We start from the raw sequence: 20,507 nt of genomic DNA, 5'->3' as shown, positions 1-20,507 counted from the left end.
AGGTATCTGGAAAATCCCCAAACATCGGAAAATTAAACACACATCTAAGTAACCGATGGGTCAAGGGGCACCTGGGTGGCTCAGGTGGTTAAGCATCTGACTCTTACTTTCAGCTCAGGCAATGATCTCACGGTTCGTTCAGTTTGAGCCCCACGTGGGGCTCTGCACTAACAGCACAGAGTCTATTTGGGATTCTCTCCCCACCCCACCCCACCCCCATTCCCCTGCTCCTCCTCTCTCTCTCTCTCAAAATAAGTAAACTTAAAAAAAAAAAAAAGATTTTAAGCAATCATTGTGTAAAAGAAGAAATTATAGGGAAGCAGAATATCTTAAACTGGGCGAGGCCATGTTTGGGAGGGGCAGGGAGTGGAGATATGGTGTGAGGTTGGGGTAGGGAAAGACAGGGAGGGGAGGAGGTGGTGAAGCCAGAAGCAGGGGGAGGGGGAAGGGGAGAAAAGGCGGGGTGGTGAGCTGGGATTGTGGAGGCAGTCCAGAGGTGGATGGTAGTAATAATAAAAAGGCAAAAAAGAAAATATTTTGAACTTTATTAAACTGAAAAACACAACACACCAAAATTTGTGAGATGCAACCAAGGCTGTGTTTCCAAGGAAATTTATGGTATTCAGTTATATTAGAAGAGAAGGAGGATCTAAAAGCAATTATTTAAGCTCCCACCTTAAAAAGCTAGAAAAGTTAAACCCAAAGTATAAGGAAAGAAACAAAGGTAAGAAAAGAAACCAATTAAATAAAAAATAGACAACAGTGAAAATCAATGAAACCAAACACATTATAAAAGTGCACATACACAAAAAAGACAAGTGTAATGATTTATCGGAGTGAACACCTTGTAAGTTACCACTTGATCAAGAAACAGGACAACCAGGGCCCAGAGCCCTCCTCCAGTGTCCCTTCCCCAATCACCAACCTCTTCATACTTCAGGTCATCACTATCCTAACTCCATGCAAATGAAGTGTAAAGTCCTACTCTTCATTATAATCTTACCACCGAAGCATGTATTTTTAGCCTAGGTTTGGGTTTTACCTGCTTTAACTTATATAATGATAACACAGTAGAAGAGGTATTGGCTGGCCATTCATATACTTTTGTCAAATGTCTGCTCAAAACTTTTGGGGCACCTGGGTGGCTCAGTCAGTTAAGTATCGACTTCAGCTCAGGTCATGATCTCATGGTCCATGAGCTCGAGGCCCGTGTCGGGCTCTGTGCTGACACCTTAGAGCCTGGATGGAGCCTGCTTCGGATTCTGGGTCTCCCTCTCTCTCTCTGCCCCTCCCCCGCTCACGCTCGGTCTCAAAAAAATAAACATTAAAAAAAATTTTTTTTAAATATCTGCTCAAAACTTTTTAACTAGTTTGTCTTTGAAATGATCAATAAAATCATAAATGTTAAGCCCGACTGACCAAGATAAAGCAAGGAGACACAAATTACCAGTATCATCGGCAAAGAGAGAACAACCATAGCTACAAATCCTAGGACACTAAAAGAATAGCGAAATATTATGAACAACTTGATACAAACTAGTTTAGGCAGTGACTAAACCAGCTAGGTGTGTAGGAATACTCCAACAAAACAAAAACGTTTGACATTTCTTACCTTCAAAACTCTTCAAAACTTAGAGCCATGTTATCCCCAAGTCATTGGAGAAAGACGACTACATACCAAGTTAGCTCAAAAACAACTTTTAAGTGCTTAACAATGCATGCTGCGTACTACGAATGCAAAATGAGGGCAGGGTCTTATCTTGCAGTCATACAACCTTCATTTGGCTTAGTGACTCCCAGGAAAACAAACATGAATACGAGACAGTATTAGATTTATTAAAGACCATAATGCAATCATTTATTGGAGAAGGAAACAAAAAGCAAGAGAAGAAAAATTAAGAACAGTTTTATAATGCTTTGGGGGAAAAAACAGCTTCATCGTTCACAAAATTCTTTCCCTTTGAAATGCATTAGCAAAAAAAAGAAACACTTGTATGAAACAGAATCTCAAGGTAGGAAAAGTAGCAGACAAGAATATATTTTTGGATTTAAAAAACTCAGTTATGCAATCAGCAGCATTCAAAATTAGTTGAATATCTCTATACAATTGCAAAAATCGATTCATGTTTTAACAAAGTGTTTTAAAAGCTCATGGTATTACAACAGGCACAATGTTCTGAAGGCATGTAAATTATCCACGGGCTTTGAACATCTTTATCCCCAGCTTCACAATCAGAATTTACAAAAGCCACAAAAGATCAGAGCTGGGAGGATTTAACATTTTTCCTTTCCTTGTTCAAAGTGGCAAAGTCAAGCAAACATTGAAAAAGGCAAGACAAACACTCTTCACAGCAGAAGGACCACGAAACTGAAAGTCAACTAGACTTCTCCTTTAGGGTGTCCAACAAATGCCAAGATTCACTTGTACTTACAAGTAAAGGCTCACTAGCTGCAGTACGGAAGTTCAACAGACAGAGGACAACACTCTGCCCAGATACGTCTTTATTTGGTCTTCAAGGATACCTCACAAGGATGTTGAGGCCAGGCAGCCCCCTTAATCGGGGAATGTTTGTCCGTGAAGGTTTTTTGGTTACCTTGTGGTAAATACACACATCAGCATCAGCTGTTTACGACAATGCTGTGGACTGACTTTTCATTTCAAATAGCCGCATCTGGTCCTAGAGGACTACCTATCACCTGCCTAGTGAACTCGCTCTTCTTGCCTGCTTTCAGCTCATCCCGTCCACAGAAAATGTTTTGTGCACTTCTCAGCCCATCATCAGCCTATCAGCTCCTGCTAGGAAGAATGGAATTGTATTTGGTCGGTGTGCATTGAACAAGGGCCCCGCGGCTCCCTTCTGCCTCACCAGGCTCTGCCCACAAGCTTTAGGGTCAGATCCCTGCCAGTATGAGTTTTTGAGCTTCGTGAGGCCTTTCTGCACCACGAATCCCTGAGCGACCAAGAACAAAGCCTGGTGTAGCAGGGACTCGCAGGGTGGCCTGTGATAGAACTGGAAACGGCCCAGACGGGACTACACAGCCTACCCTGAAGGAACCGGGCTCAAATAAACCACAAAACACCTTTTACTCGACTAAAAATGCCCCAGATCTCAGAATTTCATAAAATTCATGAACTGTGACTTAGAAGGTACGTGATTTAAAGGCACGCGATTTAATCTCCCAAGTTTTTCAATAAGAATTTCCAAAAAGTCAAACATCCTACATTCTTTTGTTAATATCCTATCAAGAGTTTCAGATATAAATCTGTATTTAACTTCAGATGTAGGTCTGTTAGCTTTTTATAAACTGTTATCTGAGAAAAACTACAGGACATCTTAAAACATCCAAAACATTTTTTAGATTTTAAAAATCAAGAAAACTATGCCAAAAATCTACAAACATGGGTTTTCTTCATTGGCTGAAAATGAAAATGAGCATTTCATTTGCTGAAAACGAGGTCCAGGACGGGTTGTAAACTTGTAACTAATTTGTAATCCCGCAGCTGACTCTGGTTGGGTGTTGTCGGAGGGAAGAGGTGAGGTAGCCAGCCCCGGTGTGGGCTGCCCCACGGAAAAGGGAACCCACAGCCACGGGAACCCGAGGGCTGAGTTCAGTTTCCTAACTCAGTCCCCCAAGGGACACACGGCCACACCTGTCACGCTCCTGGAGCTCTCAAAAGCAGAAGCGGCCAAACCAGTATCTCCCACACCCTGTTCCCAGGGTGTGCCTTACTTCTTCCTCACCTTTTCTAATGGAAGTATCCAAAGTAATTGATTTAGATGCATCTCATGGTTTGATTTCCTGCTCCCTGAGCGCACCCTGATTGGGGCGGGAGGGAGGGGACCCTCAGAGGGATACCCCACGAAGTCCCCATACAACAATGAGGGAGAGAGGCTCTGAGCACTGAGATCAGCAGCCCAGTGGAAATGCCCAGGTGGGGACGGTGTCCCACTTTCCCAGGGAACAGCCAGCCGGGCCCGGGCAGCAGTGGCCAGGGCGGGGCACGGCCACACACACCATCTGGCAGCCAGAGCTGCCTCTGAGCACTGTCGGTGGGCAGAAGGGAAACCTCCTAGGTGGTGAGACGGGCGGCAGGGGGTCCAACGGCAGGCTCCGAGGGTGGGGGGACGGCTGTCCAGCCTTGGGGAGCAGAGGTAAGGGCACTGGGGGCACTGCTCCCATGCAGCTGGAGGCACCCCCTTGGGGACCATACTTCCCAGGTGCAAAAAAAGTGGCCTCAATGGTTCCCTTCGTTCCAAAAATGCAACGACCTCTGCTTCCCCCAGCAGTGAACAGGCAGGACGGCAGGCAGGGAAGCCAAGACGGCCGCCAGCCTGCCGGCCATGGGGTCTGAACTCTAATTCCCCACTCGCCCCCCCCAAAGAGGGTGCTTACAACCAGAACTGTTGCCTGGTTACAGATTTCAGCGGATCTGACATGGATTTCTTCCTCCCACAGTGCAGTGGGCAGAAACAAGTAGGGAAAACCAAAGGGGGAGGTGGCAGAAGGGAAATGCAGGAGTCTGGAAGATTCTGAAAGACGGGATCATCCAAAAGCTGCCGACACTGTCCAGACGGAGCTGTGTGCGCGCCAACCGGTCGCAGGCCACACGTTAGGGCATAGCAGGTGCTTTAACGCAAGAACCCGCGCCCTCTACTGGTGAGACCTGGAGGGACCACTGCCCTGAGGCTATTCCTTCTCTTCGGTGCCGGAAACAGGGCCACCAGCCTGCAAAGTCACTGCGAATATTACAGGAGACAATGCATGGCCACGTCTACTGTGCTAGACATAATGCTAGATAAATATTTTTTTAGATAAGTTAGCCGTCAGGGACATTCATCCCGTCCCCTTCAAAGGTCACCTGTTATCTCTGGGACTTAAGTAATAATACCTTCCTTTCACAGAGATATCCTGTACCTATCCTGGGCCCTGGGCTAAGCACCTGATACACAGCTCACTGATGTACTACCAAGATCCAGCGGGAACTGTTATCTCCTTTGTTTCTAAACAGATAAGCAAAGTGAGGAACGGAGCTCAAGTAACTTGTTCAACCTGACACCAGCACGTGACTGAGTCACGACACACACAGACCCGTTGGCCGTTAAAGCCCACATCCGTTACCACCAAGCTACACAGCCCTGGTGACATCTCAAAGGGTGTCTCGACCTCGTGTCCCACGAAGTCCAGTCCAGACATTGAAAAGGGTCACAGGGATCAGCCTTTCAGTTACTCCAGGCTGGTTGGAGCCCGTAGAGACAGGCTAGCCTCACATCAGCTCCGAAGAGAGGGAGCCCTGACCTCTTCTGGGCCCCTTCTTGGAGCACTTCTGAGATCTGAGGGACCTCCTGGAGCCGCCGCAGGCGTGAAAGGGCTCCACAAAAGCCAGAAGGTAGCACATAACTTCCCTTTCTGGCTGAAGGCAGGTTAGGGACCCTGGGATAAAACAGGGTGCCCTCCACAGCCTAGAGAGGACTGGGTAAGACTGGCTCCCTCACTCTGGCCCTGTCGGGCCAGCTCATACCTCGCAGCTCGGAGGAAAACGCTAGCAGCTCCGAGGTCTCAGCTTCTCAGCTGCAACAGGAGAACGAATTTAGCAATTGGCCACAAGCAAGAAGACCACGAGTGGACATCACAGCCTCTGGTTTGGAGGTCCCGGAGCCAGAACCCGAGTGGGCTAGCCAGACCTGGGTAGAGAACAGAAAGGCGACCCCGAAGACACTTCACTTGTGGGCTTGCTTTAGAGGCCCTGCAATGCCAAGAACTCTGGCCATCAAGGCAGGGTATTTATGATGGTCAGGCAGCGAGGAGGAGCTGAAAGGGCACACAAAGGAACAACGGAGATCCTACGGATCCAGAAGGAAGCTTCCCCAAAGGGAGGCTGGGCAGGAGACAGTGCAGTGACGTAAAGAGAACGGGACCGGAAAAGGCACGGGCTTGGCTGGTGAAAACAGAACAGGCAAAACAGTTAGAGGAGGCACCTCCAGAGCCACACTGGGAAACGCGGGGTCGTGGAGGAGACTGGAGCTGGGGCACCCAGGCTCCGGGCCCAGTTCTGCCACGGGCTGTGGCTTTAGGGAAATCTGCTAACCTCTCTGAGCCTGCTTTCCTGGACTGCCCAGTGACAGAACCATCACCTCCTTGTCACCAGGCTCTCGTGAGGACCAGACGAAGCCCAGGGGACAATGCACCCTGTGTGTAGACGGGGCTAGCAACGGAACCACCCGACGGTCCACGGCGTCCCGCCCCGGTGTCTGCGCCTGGGGCTCGAGTGCAAACACTGGCACTTGTTTAAAGGTCACTGGGCAGGCGTGCCTCCTTCCTGCGGGCCCCACAGTGGGGCTCTGTCTTCCCACCCACTCACCCCTGGCCCCATTCCAGGGCAGAATGGAAAATGGGATCAGTTTAAAAGCAACATTTATAGATAATGGAAAAAAAACCCAAAAAATACAGTAGGGAGCAGCGAGATTTTTCACCTCCTGTCAGCTCTTGTGCAAAAGCAAACTGTGTGTGTTCTGTCGCGGCTCTGTCCCCAGTCTAGTTCTAAGAGGTCACGAGGAAAGATTGGGGGGTGGGGTAAGGGGGAGAAAGGAAACCTCAAGAGAAAAAGAGTGTGCACTGAAATATCATCGTCAGGTGTGGAATCAGAAGACCAAGAAGGCTGACGTTCAGATTTGAAAACAACACGTGTCACCAAAAAGCGCTCCTTTTCCAGGTCACTCCACGACCAGGCCTTCCACGGGTTTGTATACAGAGGTCACCGCAGAGAACCACTGGTTCCCAGACCCCAGACCAGAAGCACGTCCACACTGTGTGAGGTGGCGGCGGCGGCGGGAGGGGGGGGAATGGTCTCCACGCTGAGGGCAAGTCTACCAAGTCCCTGTTGACCCCCAAACTCTGTCCCTTATTGTCACACCCCTGCCTTCTCTGATGGCGCTGCCTGTCATCCCCTGGGGATCACGGGCTCCCCAAGGCTTATCTGCTGCTGCTTAACGAGGTTTTTATTTGTGAGACTCCAGGGGAACACCGTCCAAAGGGGAAACAGGTGCATGAGGAATATTCTACTCCCTAAGATCCAGAACCCATCTCTCACACCGTGCTATAGACGTTTGGGTCTGCGAAACCAACACTGCCTCCAAAAGCAGCCCTCCAATGTTCGGCTCACAAGCAACACGCGGCTGCGAGAGAAAAGGCACGTGTCTGCAAGAGGTTTAGAAGGTATTTACAAAACCGTCCACCAGCTTCCGGGCATGGTGCCTTCTTCCAAAGCTTTGCAAAAACGGACCGTGGGTTATGCAAGACACACAGCAAAACACTTCTTCACGGCATCCCTAGGAGGAAAAGCACAGAGATAAATGAGAGGTCATCACCCCAAAGGCCCTGTAAGCGGTAAAGCCCCTCCTTTAGATTTCCAGGGTACCCAGAGTAGCACCCTGCGGAGCAGAAAGCACCTGCACTACGGGGTCACTCTACCTGGCACCAAACCTCAGCTCCAAATCAGTGTTACTGTGGGCAAGTTATCTGTCTTGCTGAGTTTCAGATTCCTCATCTGTAAAAGGGGGTGTCCCTCTCACCCTAAAGACCAGCCGCAGGAACGAATACACCGAACAGAGTAGGTATTTAATAACTGATAGCCATTCATGATAACCAAAGGAGAAGACAGGGGAAAAAGTAGAGATTATCAGAAACCAAGAGTTTAGGACTGTGCGTTTTAATATCAACCAGAATCACTCTACGCGCTGAAAACATTAGAGATGAAATAGTCACCAGGGCCTTTCTTCGTCCTAAGCAAGCAGCAGAAACCTGCTAAGGGACAGCTGTCAGGAGCTCCCTAGCACAGGGGGCTCTCTGGAGTGACTGACGGTGTATTAACCTGCTGTATTAGGCCTGCACCAGGTACTTACTCCTCAGAACTCAGTGTCCAGCGTGGAAGGAAAGAGTGGGTACCCAAATACTGTCCCAGCCCCACCAAACCCGGCTGTGTGCCAGGGCTCCCACCCCAGTCCCTCTGCTCTCCGCTGCACCTACACCAAGGATACTGGGAGTCACGGAGGCAGGCAGGGGTAAGTGCATGCATTTGCATGAGCGGGCGCTGTGTCTTAATACGAAGATAATTTCTAGAGCTGCATTTCTTAAGATATGTTCTGTCCTGTAGTCCTGGGAGATGCTCTGCACAAGAAAGGGTTTTACAACCAAGTAAGATCCCTCATGGCAGCTGACAACACACACAACATATTCAAGGACCCGGAACGACCACCTAATTTTGCTTAACCTCTACCCAAACGTATCTGACCACAGAAGCCTTTTCCACCACGTAACCACTATTTCTGTGGAACACTGTGGGAGCGCAGGGCCTCTCTCTGTGATTCCTGCCCTACTAGTCAGCACACGAAATTCACTGCTACAAGTAGCTTTCTATCATTCGGTCATCACTTGTGCCTAAGCTCCAGAAATGCCGATCCAGGTCAAGTCTGCAACCCTTGAAGAACGGCACCACGCAGGCCCAGCTTCATGGGTAAGAGACGTGTAGAGAGTTGCACCGGGCCGCCTACTTCAAAGGTTCCACGCCTAGGTTAATGCCCCGTGGTTGCCATCGTGAAATCCTCCGTCATCTTTTTAACAAGGAGCCCACATTTACATTTCGCACCGGGCCCTGCAAACTAGGCTACTGGTCTGGGCACGATGACACGTTCACCCTGTTGGCAAAGCTGGTAAATACCCCACTGGAGGCTCAGGCTTATTTCATGCAAAAACCTAGTTTCCCAAGACAGCCCCCCATCTCCCCGAACCGGCTGGGTCAGCAGGCTGAATTTTCCTGTTATTCCCCTAGAACCCGCTCCCGAGCCACACGGCTGCCCTTGTGTTGATGGACTTGTGAACCTCTCGTCGGACACCCCCCGGCGTCTTCAAATCCCTGTCAGCAGCACACTCAGAATGCGTGAAGACGCAGGGCTGCTCTCCCTCCTTCCCCGCTCCCATGCGATTTTTCTTCTCCACAGTTAAGGAAAAACCTTCTTTTTTTAGTTGACAGGTGGTGACAGAGATGAGTGGAGATCGAATGGTTGCCGGAGAACAGAGTCAGGCAAAGATCACAGTTTTGAGAGGCCCATGGCTGAAGTGCCAATTGAAGGCGGTGTGGAAGCTGGAAGGGGGGGTGATCTGGTCCAACGCTCTGCTTGTCCACTGAGTCCACTAAGGCCAGAGGGGTCCAGCAAGTTGCCCGAGGTCACACTGCTACTTAGGAAACCCTGGTCCTGCGAGAACTGGCCCTGCTTATATTCCGTCTGTAAACTCCTCTCAGACACTCTCAATGACACCGCGAGAAAACGGGCATGAGCTTAGACACCCCCCACCCCCGCCAGCCTTCCTCGGTGATATTAAAGTGGCGTTCCCCTTGCAGATCTCCGCAAAGCTACAAGTTACAAAGAGTGATCGTGTGCACAAACACACTCTGTATCACAGGAGAATGTTCACACCACCGGAACTGGTGGTCCTGGGTCAGCGCCTGTTGTCCCTGAAACATGGGGGAGCGGGGTGGAGAGGGCCCTCGGCTTCCTAATCTACAAAACAGGTATATGACATTTACCTGTTTGTCTCAAAGAATTTCAACGAAGGTAATATGTGCTCTCTGAAAGCGCTCTGAACTAAACGCCCTTCGCGAACATACCATCAGCCCCAAGGGACGGAAGTTACAGTCCGAAATACAGTCTGTCTTACCTTGCATACGGAATGAAGGAAAGGCTATACCTGCAACGAAAACAAACACAAGTGGAAATTAGACGGAGGGAGTGGAAGATCGCACACCGGGAGGAACGGGCCCTGAGCTGTGACCCTCTCCCTCCCCAGCGTGCAGGCCGCACACACACACATGCACGCTCGCACCCACACGTGAACATGAGCTGTGCCACACGTTCAGGTGGGGACGGAGGTAGGGTCGTCTGTGGCCAGAGAAGAAGGGCAGAAGACCCACATGGAAGCAACCCTGTCCCCTCAGCCTCACAAGGTCACTGCTGTAACCAAATGAGCCAGCAGATCCCACATATCCAGGTGGTACAGAGCCCTATTCTGAAACAGTACCAAGTAAAACCCTGATCACTTGTCCTCTAATATTTACAAATCCTCGACAGAGTGTAACTGACAGGGATAATTTTCTGCTCTGTTCCTATTAAGCTTGAAAGAAAAGAGAACAGAAAGAAAAAAACCCACGACCAACTGCTCAACGGATAAAAACATAAGCAAGCTATGCTATGATTCTTCGAGAGCCCAGTTGGCTCAGCCCCTTCTGAGAGGAGGACCCTGCAGGGAGGAGGCAACAACCCTAACGGACCAGGCCCGTGTGTCAGGCAGGGAGTGAGTTGGTCGGCCCGCAAAGAGCACAACACCGTCGGTCCTGGCAGGGATATGGCCATCTGCCTGAGCCCATATGAATGCTGAGCCTCTGAAAACTGGATTCGAATTCAGTCTATCAGAAAGGCATGTGCGTGTGGGTACCAGTTTCGGCCCCCAGAAGAAACCACAATAAAACATAAGTCATGAAACCTGACCCTTCCGGCACCTACTCCCGGAACGTGTGTCATTAAAAATCAGGCCATCGTTCTTCTCATACTCCCCGTACACGGAAGCTCGTTCACTTGTGGACACAGCAAATCCCAAAAAGCATTTGGGAAGTCTATTTATTCAGAAGTCCAAAATCACGAAAGGGAGGGACGGGTGCTCAGCTTGCGGTCTGGCGAGCAGGGGCACAGCCATTCCGCGGCCCTGTCCCCTTTGCCCTAGAGCAAACCCTCTTACTTTCCCAAGTAGATCAGCACACCATAGAAACTGCTGAGGCAGGCATGAATCATCCCCTGACAAACTCCGGAAGTACTACAGAAACGTCTCAGAAGCCATCGATTCCACCACCCTCTCCCTCCGATGTTGGACCCATATGAAAGGGCCCGAACCTGCAGCCCCACCACCGGCCCCCAATAACGGGGTCTCCAGCGCCCGATCACCGTGCGTGGCTCTTGACTGACAGCACCCCGGCCTTGCCAACCGGCCTCCAGTGCACATGCTGGTCCCATCGCCCACAGCCGCGTGGCTTTCCATTTCACCATTCACCTCCTGCTGACAATTCCCTCTTTGTGCTTCCGCTGAATGACTCCTTCCATCACAAACGTAACATCATGACTTCCGTACCGCTCTCCTTTCCTTCGATGTCTCCCTGACTCACAAGCCTCCTCCTACCAGCCCCTGTAACGCTTCATCGTCCTTGCTCTGACCGGACATAAGTGACTGAGTCACATTTATCGCATCTCAAAATCAACCGTGAGCCCCGCACAAAAATGCCCCACCGGGCAAACGATCGGCCTCCCCTGACCACCCAAGACCACTAACGCCACCTGTTGGCTCCGGGGCCTGACTTCACTCGAATCGTGGAGAATCCTTAAGTTGAAGTGTCTGTGTCTTTCTCTCCTCCTACCCACACCACGTGGAGTTTAATCTCCTTCAGCTGCACTAGTCAGAGATGGCTACGTAAAACAGCACTTACCACGTCAGGGCCAAGGACTGCAAAATGCAGAAGATGAGAGCGAGCCCCTTGTTATGCCACTGAAAGAAAACAACGGTTACCGCACAGTGCGTGACGAGGGGCATAAACCAGAAAGGGCAAGGGAAATTAAAATGCACACTCACCCAGAAGGCAGAACACAGGGTGAGTGTAAAACACAGCTAGAGAGAGAGGGAAAACACGAATTAATACAGCAACAACACGGAGAAAAATACTGTTAAGACTTCACCGTTGGCAAACGTTAACGATGCTTCTCTCGCTGCAGTGACCCGATTCCGTGATGATCATGGCAACCGAAGGCATCCTTCATTGCAAAGCACTGGACCCACGTGGAGGCTTGCGAGTTACCCATGTTTGGCAGAAGAGTTAAAATCCCCAGGAAACGAAACCGGCCAGTAAAAACTGATGTGGATTAAAAACAACTGCATTGGGAAGCCTGGGTGGCTCAGTCGGTTGAGCGTCCGACTTCGGCTCAGGTCGTGATCTCGCGGTCCGTGAGTTCGGGCTCCGCGTCGGGCTCTGTGCGATAGCTCAGAGCCTGGAGCCTGGTTCGGATTCTGTGTCTCCCTCTCTCTCTGCCCCTGCCCTGCTGTGCTGTCGCTCTCTCTCAAAAATAAATAAACATTAAAAAAAAATTTAAGGGGAATCTGGGTGGCTCAATCGGTGAAGCGTCCGACTTCGGCTCAGGTCGTGATCTCGCGGTCCGTGAGTTCGAGCCCCGCGTTGGGCTCTGTGCTGACAGCTCAGAGCCTGGAGCCTGTTTCAGGTTCTGTGTCTCCCTCTCTCTGACCCTCCCCCGTTCATGCTCTGTCTCTCTGTCTCAAAAATAAACATTAAAAAAAAAATTTTTTTTTTAAAAAGAAAGAAAGAAAGAAAGAAAGCAGACCCGTGTCAGAAAAACGGACGAATGGGGCCGCTAGGCAGCTCAGGCAGTTAAGCATCTGACTCTTGATTTCCTAATTACCGCTCAGGTCACGATCTCATCATTCACGAGATGGAAACCCACACGGGGCTCTGTGCTGACAACCCGGGGCCTGCTTGGGATTCTCTCTCTGCCCTTGCCCCCGCCCCCACACTCCCTCTCTCTTTCCGGGTTCTTCCCACTAAGCTCTGCCTGTGCGTGGCTTCCCCCCGTCCCCAAGAGGGTGTCCCAGTTCTCTTACTACCACATCAGTATGGCCAATTTCACAATCCCTCTGGGGTGCAGAGCCGGCAGGACCCTAACACCAACTGCCACAGCAAGGGGGTAATTATCAGACCCCGAATTCTCCCTGAGTGACGGTGGCTACCAGCATCAGGCAGTGAGTCAAGACGAAAGGAAAACGAAAAGCGGTCTTTAGGTTTAAGACAAGAAAAATCCCATACGGCGGAAATAAAAACGGCCATTTGACAAGCGCAGCTAAAAGGCAGACCTTACCAGCACCATGACAGTCGCAATCAGGCGCGTCGGCTCGAACATTCGCTTCAGCTGTTTCACGGGCCCCATGAGGAAGACGGTGCTAAGAGGGAAACGTACACACGCCTTCAGCCCAGAACGGAACCCCAAGCTGCCCCCCATCCCCTCCCCCAAGGTAACTGGCGGTAATCACAGCAGTCAGAGCAGCCGACGTGTGGGGGCATCTGGGGGGCTCGGTCAGCTAAGCGACCGACTTCAGCGCGGTCATGATCTCGCGGTCCGTGAGTTCGAACCCCGGGTAGGGCTCTGTGCTGACAGCTCTCTCCGCCCCTCCCTCACCTGCACTCTGTCTGTCTCTCACATGCCATCATGTGAAAAGTTCTCACTACATGCCAAGTACTGTGCTTAAGGGCCTCGGGTGCATCACTGTCACGGAATCCTTCGCCAACTGTAGGGCTGAGGACAGGAAAGCATCGTACTTACTTGGCAGATGACAAAACTGAATGGCGGAAGGATCTGTTACCTATCCAGGCTCCCCCCCACCCCAACCCCGGCGCATCAGGCAGTAAGTGCATGGAGGTCTGTCGCAGCCACCAGGTTAGAGGACCCCTCTAAGGGGTGCTGCCTTGCCTCCTTACCGTCCTACCCATGGAAACAAATGAACAAACCAAACACTCGGGTAATTTTAAAAAGAAAAACCACAGGGACGCCTCGGTGGCTCAGTCCGTTGAGCGGCCGACTCTTAATATGGGCTCAGGTCATGATCTCAGGGTTGGGAGATCGAGCCCTGGGTCCGGCTCTGCACTGAACATGGAGCCTGCTTGGGATATTATTTCTCTCTCCCTCTGCCCCTCTCCCCTGCTTGCTCTCTCTAAAAGAAAAAAGAAAAAAAAAAAAAGGAAAGCCACATTTGACAGGTGGAGGTTGTTTAGGTTAAAAAGTAGTGCCTTTCATTTTCTTCATAATCTGCAGAGAATAATTCTACAGGTGGTATCATCTATTATTTGTTCAATGTTTGCTAGATGCCAGATAGGACATCCCCGACCTCATTCCATCCCTCAGCAACTATGTGAGTTAGGTGTTATAACACTTATTTCCAGAGATGAGAAAACGAAGCTTAGAAAGGCTAACTTATTTATCCACAATCTCACAGTTAGGAACTTCAAGAGCTGGCATTCAAACCCCCATCTATTGGATCCAAAGCTCCAAAAGAAATCCCTAGTGTGCTTTCAGGAGGAGTGGAACTTGAGAGGTGGCCTGTGAGAGGAACCACAAGCAGACCCTCATGCCTAGCCCCTGAGGGTCATATCTGTCATGTGTCTGGGTTCCTGGCAGAAATGCCCCATGTGGCGTCACCCTGGGGAGTAACTGGTATTAACCAGTGTTTAACAGTCATGTGTCTGGGTTCCTGGCAGAAATGCCCCATGTGGTGTTACCCTGGGGAGTAACTGGTATTAACCAGTGTTTAACAAGCCAACCGGCAGATAACATTAGCTACTGGGTGATGGTAAAACAACAAATTTAAAACATAGGTCTACGTCTCTGTAAACTGCCAGTAACTTTCAACCTGAATTCATAGCTGCGCTTTTTTTTTTTTAATGTTTTATTTATTTTTGAGAGAGAGAGAGAGAGAGAGAGGAAGCACGAGAGGGACGGAGAGGGAGACACAGAATCTGAAGACAGGCTCCAGGCTCTGAGCTAGCTGTCAGCACAGAGCCCAACGCGGGGCTCGAACCCACAAACCGCGAGATCATGACCTGAGCCGAAGTCGGACGCTCAACCGACTGGGCCACCCAGGCGCCCCACATAGTTGCACTCTTAAGTATTTTAGCCAACAGTGAACAAGGAGAGCCAAGGCTGGCATTCAAAATTAAATGCAGCATACCTACGAAAATATAACACATTATAGGCAAAGCCATAAACTCCTAGCCACACCCCGGAAATAATCATCGGCTCCCTTTGCTACTTCCGCAGGCAGTGAAGAGCTGACCCCATTAGGGTTTGCTAAATAGTTCTGGACTAACAACACACTCCTTCCTGTATTTATGGTCAATCTGTAGACTACATTACAGCCAACACTGTCTGCCCAGAGCAAAACCCTCCAAAAGTTAGTATGTGAGAGAGCTTTAGAGACGAGATTAGTCACCTCGGTGGGCCAGCGTTTTACTATCTTAGGCCTTCATAAAGTAAGCTCTTAGAAGGTAACCAGAGTCAAAGACTCACTCATTTGGTTAACATCTCTGGCTAAAACCAAAACTAGGTCTGGGAACAATTAGAGACGGACAGTTAAGACAGAGGCAGCCCTTGTCAAGTGGCTTAGAGACTTTTAACAAGCCAGTGTAATAAAATGCTATCCGTGCTGTCGTGTCAATATACCTGGGGTACACAGAACCCCATATGAAAGAAGAGGTCATTGATTCCGGGTGGGGTGGGGAGAGGTCACAAGGAGAAAGAAGTTTCGAAGGAGGGGAGACTTTTGAGCAAAGTCTTGACAAGCGAGCAAAAGGATGGGGGTGGGGCACAGAGAGGGAGAGACAGACGGGGCAGCACTCCAGGCAGAGAAATTAGCCCCAGAATGGGCACAAAGAAGTTTCGGGAAATTGCAAGGTCAGCCTGGCTGGGGAGTGGAAGTGGGTGAAGACACATCTCGAAGGGCCCCTCCTGCATGCACACACCTGTGCCGGAAATGAGGCACCACTACAGACAGTTAGGCAGGGAGGTCACTGAATGGCTCTACAGCTCTGTGGAAAATGGCCTGGGGAGGGACAATAAAGGAGGCAGAGAAGCCAGCAGAGGAATCCTGTAGGAGTTCAGACGGGAAGTGACACATGCCAGAGCTAAGAGCAGCACAAGGGTCACCACGTCCAAGAAGCCTTCCCTGGCTCCCTGGGTCAGATGATGGCAGCTGCCCCTCCCTGAGCACCCCCTTTCTCCATGCCCAATTATGTTACCAGTTCATGTCCGCCTGGCTGGCCAGTGAGCTCCACTGCAGGAGGACCCAATCCACACTTGTCTGCGAGAGCTCAGAGCCCAGCCCAGGGTGTGATCAGGGCTTACTCACTGAGCATGTGAGTCGATCAGTCAGGGACAATAGCCACGGAGACCAAGAAGAAGCCAATAAGAGGTCGGCACCAAGCCACGGTGAGTAATAACGGGGGCCACGGCTTGGACACCTGGGACTCTGAGACCATTCACTGAGACGCAGGGGAAGGAGGAGGGAGAGGAAAGGTCACGGAGTTCAGGCTCCAGGAGGACCATATAGTCAGGCCCGCACTCCCAGCTCAGAGCAGAACTATTGCTGTCAGCATGAAGGTGTGGCTGAAGCGTGAACTGCACTTGACCTGGGGTATCTGGGCACCTGCCGCGTGCAGAATGGGCTGCCCGACCTCAGGCGCCAAGAACCAGGTGCAAGATGGTGTTCAGCGGGCAGAATAGTAATACAGCCCATCTGCAGCCTCGGGCCCGCTGGGCCCTTGTCACCCAAATCACCACTCAAGTCTCTGGCCGTAGCAGGCCAGGGCGCCAAGAGGGCTGTGAGTTCAACCCCGAAGAAACCATTCAACGGCTCCGTGCACGGTTCCCTCAGACACAAAATCACAACAGTAACTATATCCCAGGGGACTTCAAAAATAAACTAACACACTGGGTGCTGTATGGAAACCAATTTGACGATAAATTATATTTAAAACACACACACAAAAAAATAAACAAAATAAACTACGATACAAAAGTATTCTGAAGGGATAGGATATGGGCATGATGTATATATATATATTTTTTGGACGTGATGTATTTTAACGACCTCTTTTCCCACCAAATCCTTAGAACTACGAAGGCATCCTCCTCCTCCCTCCAGCACAATCCACACCCATTTTCCCATCCCGTGACCGGCTACACTTAGATTAGGAAAAAGAAACAAAAAAACTGTTACCTCCCAATCGATGCGATGTTACCAAAGGTGTAAAACACCGCGAAGAGGTACAGTCCCTTTCTGGGGACCCAGAGCAGAAGAGTTCCCTAGAAGATAAAGCACAGGGTGTTTGCACACAAGGACCCCCTCCTGCCACGGCCACACAAGCAAGAGCCCACGGAGAAACACGCTCTCCTCCCCGCCTTCCTCAGCACCTCCCAACCTCTCTCTCTTATCCACGCATCTCATGAAGCGCCAGACAGAAAAGGCAGGGCACAGAAAGGGAAGACGACAGAGGGAAGGAGGGCCGGGGTGGAGAAAAACCGAGCGAGGAGAGGGACATCTCACCAGCAGTGAGCAGACAATTCCTGCAGCAAAACACGCAATGAAGCCTTTTATTCTGGTGCCCCAGCTTAACGAAGATGCCTCGACGACCTGAAATTTTCAAAAAAACTGATTACATACACATATATGCATATTATAGCACCAAAACCAAGGTGCATGTAATTATTTTTTTGATGAGAGAGAGAGAGTGCAGGGGAGGGATACAGAGAGCATCCCAAGAAGGCTCTGCTCTACCGGCACAGAGCCCGATGTGGGGCTCGAACCCACAAACTGCGAGATCATGACCTGAGCAGAAAACAAGAGTCAGATGCTTAACCAGCTGAGCCCCCCCCAGGCGCCCAGGAAGCACATAATTAGAGGTAGTGCGGAAGGCAGGAACAAAGAATCCGACTCACTCAGAGCTCCAAGAGCCCTCGAGAGTCATGGACTCCAGCTTGTTATCCATCCATGAATCTCCTCTCCAGCAGCACATGAGAAGTCACCGAGCCTCCCTCCGGATGAACATCTGCAGAGGTGGGAACTCTCCACCTGCCGCACAGACCGTTTCCCGCCCAGTGATGCAAGGCGGCAGACCCTAGAGCCGCCCAGGCAGGACGAGGTCAACTGGAAAGGCATGGGCTCCACCAGGCAGGGGCCCAGGAAACGGGGACAAGACAGGGACAGGCGCTCAGGCAGTTGGGTCCGCTGGGCATCGTCTCCTGCATCAACCAGCCAAGCTTCGGCAGGAGCTGCTCCCAGAGGCACCTGAGACCTCGAAGGACTGAGGCTCTCGTCTGTGTCGGGCTCCGGCTGAATGTATTCACTCCTGGCAGACACACGTGTGCCGCAGGGTGCTGGCATCGGCCAAGTCACCCAAGGGTGAGACAAATCCCAGTTAATTCATGACTGCCCTACTCTTCTGACTCTCTGCTACCATGATTAGGTTCAAAGGATGCCAAGATTTCCAAAAACAACTCTGCTAAAACAGGGGAGCCTGCAGGTGGCTCCCGAGGGATCGCCCCCCCCTCCATGTCAAAGGGGACAGCCAAGCAGTCACGCCAGAGGCCTTCTGAGTCTGTCCACCCGATGAAAGTGGCCACCGCTGCTCCAAGCTGGGGACAGGCAGCTGCCACTCAGACCAAAGGTCCTGCCTCCTGCCCAACCACCCCAGCGTATTCACACAAGGTTCACCTCGTGTGGCCATCAGAGTCTCCATCCAGCAACGGGGTGGGGGGGAAAGCGGCCAGCAGCATTTCCACCCGCTGATGGAGGAAGGAGGGGGTGGCAGAAGCTGCAAGAGTCACTAGATTGGCAACCCCTTCAACCGTGACTGCTCCCAACTCAGGAACCTGTTTTCAACCAGCTCTCCAAACTTCCTGTCAAACCAGAAGCTTGAAGAGAAGGACCAGATGCTCTTCCAGGTGTGGCCGGCACTGCTACAGAATGGCCTAACTTCCATTTGGGAGAAGGGGAGTATTCCAAGCAGTTCTGGTTTCTTCCTTCAGAAAGGAAAGGGACATGTTGGTTCCACAAGTCTCTCGAGCTGAATTTCCATCCAAATGTCATCCTACTGGGGAGCCTGGGTGGCTCAGTCAGTTAAGCATCTGACACTTGACCTCGGCTCGTGGCATGACCTCACCATTTGTGAGTTCGAGCCCCGCGTCGGGCTCTGTACTGGCAGCGTGCAGCCCGCTTGGGATTCTCTCTCTCCCTCTCTCTCTGCCCCTCCCCTGCTTGCGAGCATGCATGCCAGCGCTTTCTCTCCCTCTCTCAAAATAAGGAAAGAAAAACATTTTTAAAAAAAGGCACCTGGATAGAATTTGCAGGCAATCTGCTCACAAGCTGTCTGGCAGTTAGAACAAAGGTCTCTTTGACTCTGGGATTGGGAAAAGAAAGGCTCTTGCCAAAATAAAGAAAAGCTAACAATTGTTGGAGGAAACCCGGCTGGTAACCAGAAGGTGAGAAAGGAATACTGATCATTCCTGTGCTTTCAAAGGTACCACTCCTTCCTTCCTCCTCCCTGGAATCCTTTATGGAAAACCTAAGACCTATACTTTTAGAAAGAAGCCCTCTGAAACTAAAGGTTGAAGGTGTATTTATGAAGGTGAGGCATCAATTAAAAAACTCGTCGGGTGGCTCTTCGTGATTAGGCACTGCGGAGGAGTTTTTAGAAATCACCCAGTTTCATGTGTACAGAACTAGAACTTTCCGGCTGGGGAAACCGAGGCCCGCGGAATACACACCAAAAACGTAAAATGTTACTTTGCCTTCCACAAAGGAAAACAAGAGCGAAAAAGCGCTCGAAATAGGAAACGAACATCCTGTGCGGCTGCGCAGACCGCAGCTGGACGGGACCCTCCCACGGGAACGGTCCCGCGAACACGCAGGCAGCCTCACGAGGTCCCGGGCGCCTGCAGCGTCTATATGCAGACTGGGGGCCCAGAGACACAACACGGTTCGGCGGTGGAGACGGGCCACAACAACCAGAGGTGACCAAGGGCGGGGGGGGGGGGGTCAGGCGCACAACTAAGGGCCGCCGCGCGGGGGCAGCGGGCAGGGGAGGCTGCGGGACCGTCGCCGGGCCCAGGCGACCTCCCCGAAGGCGGCTCCCTCCGCCTGGCTCTCGGGGGCCCGCACGCACTCCGGCCTGGCCCGGCCCCGGAGCCCGGGGAGGCCGGCGGGGCTGGGGGGCGAGCGGGTGGAGAACCCCGAGACGGCGCCTGGCCCCGCGGGCGTTCCCGCGGTTCTGCTCCGGCGCCGCCCTCCCGAGCGGGCCTGCGGGGCGGGGAGCGCTCAGGGGGCGCCGGGCCACAGCGCACCGCACAGGCCGGCCGCCCGGAGCAGAGCGCCCGGCACCTGTGGCGGCGCGGGGGGGGGCGCTGGACCCGCGCCCGGCCGACCGGGGGCAGGACGCACTCGGGCGGCGCTGCTTTCCAGGAAAGCCTGGAAAGGTTCCCGCTGGCCCGCAGCGGGCGCGCTCACCTCGGCCAGGCCGCCCCGGTCCTCGGTGTCCTGGCCGCTGAGCACCTTCTTCAGCTTGTCCATCTCGGGCCCGGTCGGCGCCGCGCAGCCCCGCTCGGCCGCCTGTTGCGCTCGAGTCGGCGGCTCTTCCGGGTGCCGGGCCCGCCGCCGCCGCCCGCCAACCACGGCGCGCCCCGCCCAGGTACCTGCCCACCTGGCGGCCGCCCGCGCAGGCGCCCCTTGGCTTTTGGGGCGGGGGCTGCGGCCAGGGGTAGGGGGCGGGCCGCTCGGGGGTTAAGGGCCGCCCAGCCTGGCTCTGCGACCAGGCGTCGCCCCGCGAAGCCTGCCGACTCCAACCCGCCGCCCTCGCG

The 20,507-nt window shown here is 52.0% G+C and overlaps 1 protein-coding gene across 1 annotated transcript; it reads right to left on the bottom strand.

Moving 5' to 3' along the window:
- Positions 1-1,815: 1,815 nt before the first annotated feature.
- On the bottom strand, positions 1,816-20,291 carry SFT2D2 (SFT2 domain containing 2). The gene is made up of 8 exons (XM_030301822.1): positions 20,158-20,291; positions 17,200-17,286; positions 16,873-16,958; positions 12,963-13,044; positions 11,671-11,706; positions 11,528-11,586; positions 9,715-9,744; positions 1,816-7,328 (listed from the first exon to the last, which is right to left on the bottom strand). The coding sequence occupies exons 1-8, from the start codon at positions 20,218-20,220 to the stop codon at positions 7,289-7,291; spliced, it is 483 nt and encodes a 160-aa protein (XP_030157682.1). The 5' UTR covers positions 20,221-20,291; the 3' UTR covers positions 1,816-7,288.
- Positions 20,292-20,507: the final 216 nt, after the last annotated feature.

This window comes from Lynx canadensis, chromosome F1 (genome assembly GCF_007474595.2).
Source record: "Lynx canadensis isolate LIC74 chromosome F1, mLynCan4.pri.v2, whole genome shotgun sequence".
In the NCBI taxonomy this organism is placed as follows: domain Eukaryota; kingdom Metazoa; phylum Chordata; class Mammalia; order Carnivora; family Felidae; genus Lynx; species Lynx canadensis.
This window is presented reverse-complemented; position numbering and strand designations above follow the sequence as displayed.

What these genes read in the sequence shown, in the direction of transcription:
- SFT2D2 (XM_030301822.1), bottom strand. Translation starts at nt 20,220, where the DNA reads ATGGACAAGCTGAAGAAGGTGCTCAGCGGCCAGGACACCGAGGACCGG. An exon ending in GAATTGTCTGCTCACTGCTG is followed by an intron (nt 16,959 to 17,199) that starts GTGAGATGTCCC and finishes TTTATCTTCTAG; the next exon opens with GGAACTCTTCTGCTCTGGGT. An exon ending in CAGTCCTTGGCCCTGACGTG is followed by an intron (nt 9,745 to 11,527) that starts GTAAGTGCTGTT and finishes TTTTCGTTGCAG; the next exon opens with GTATAGCCTTTCCTTCATTC.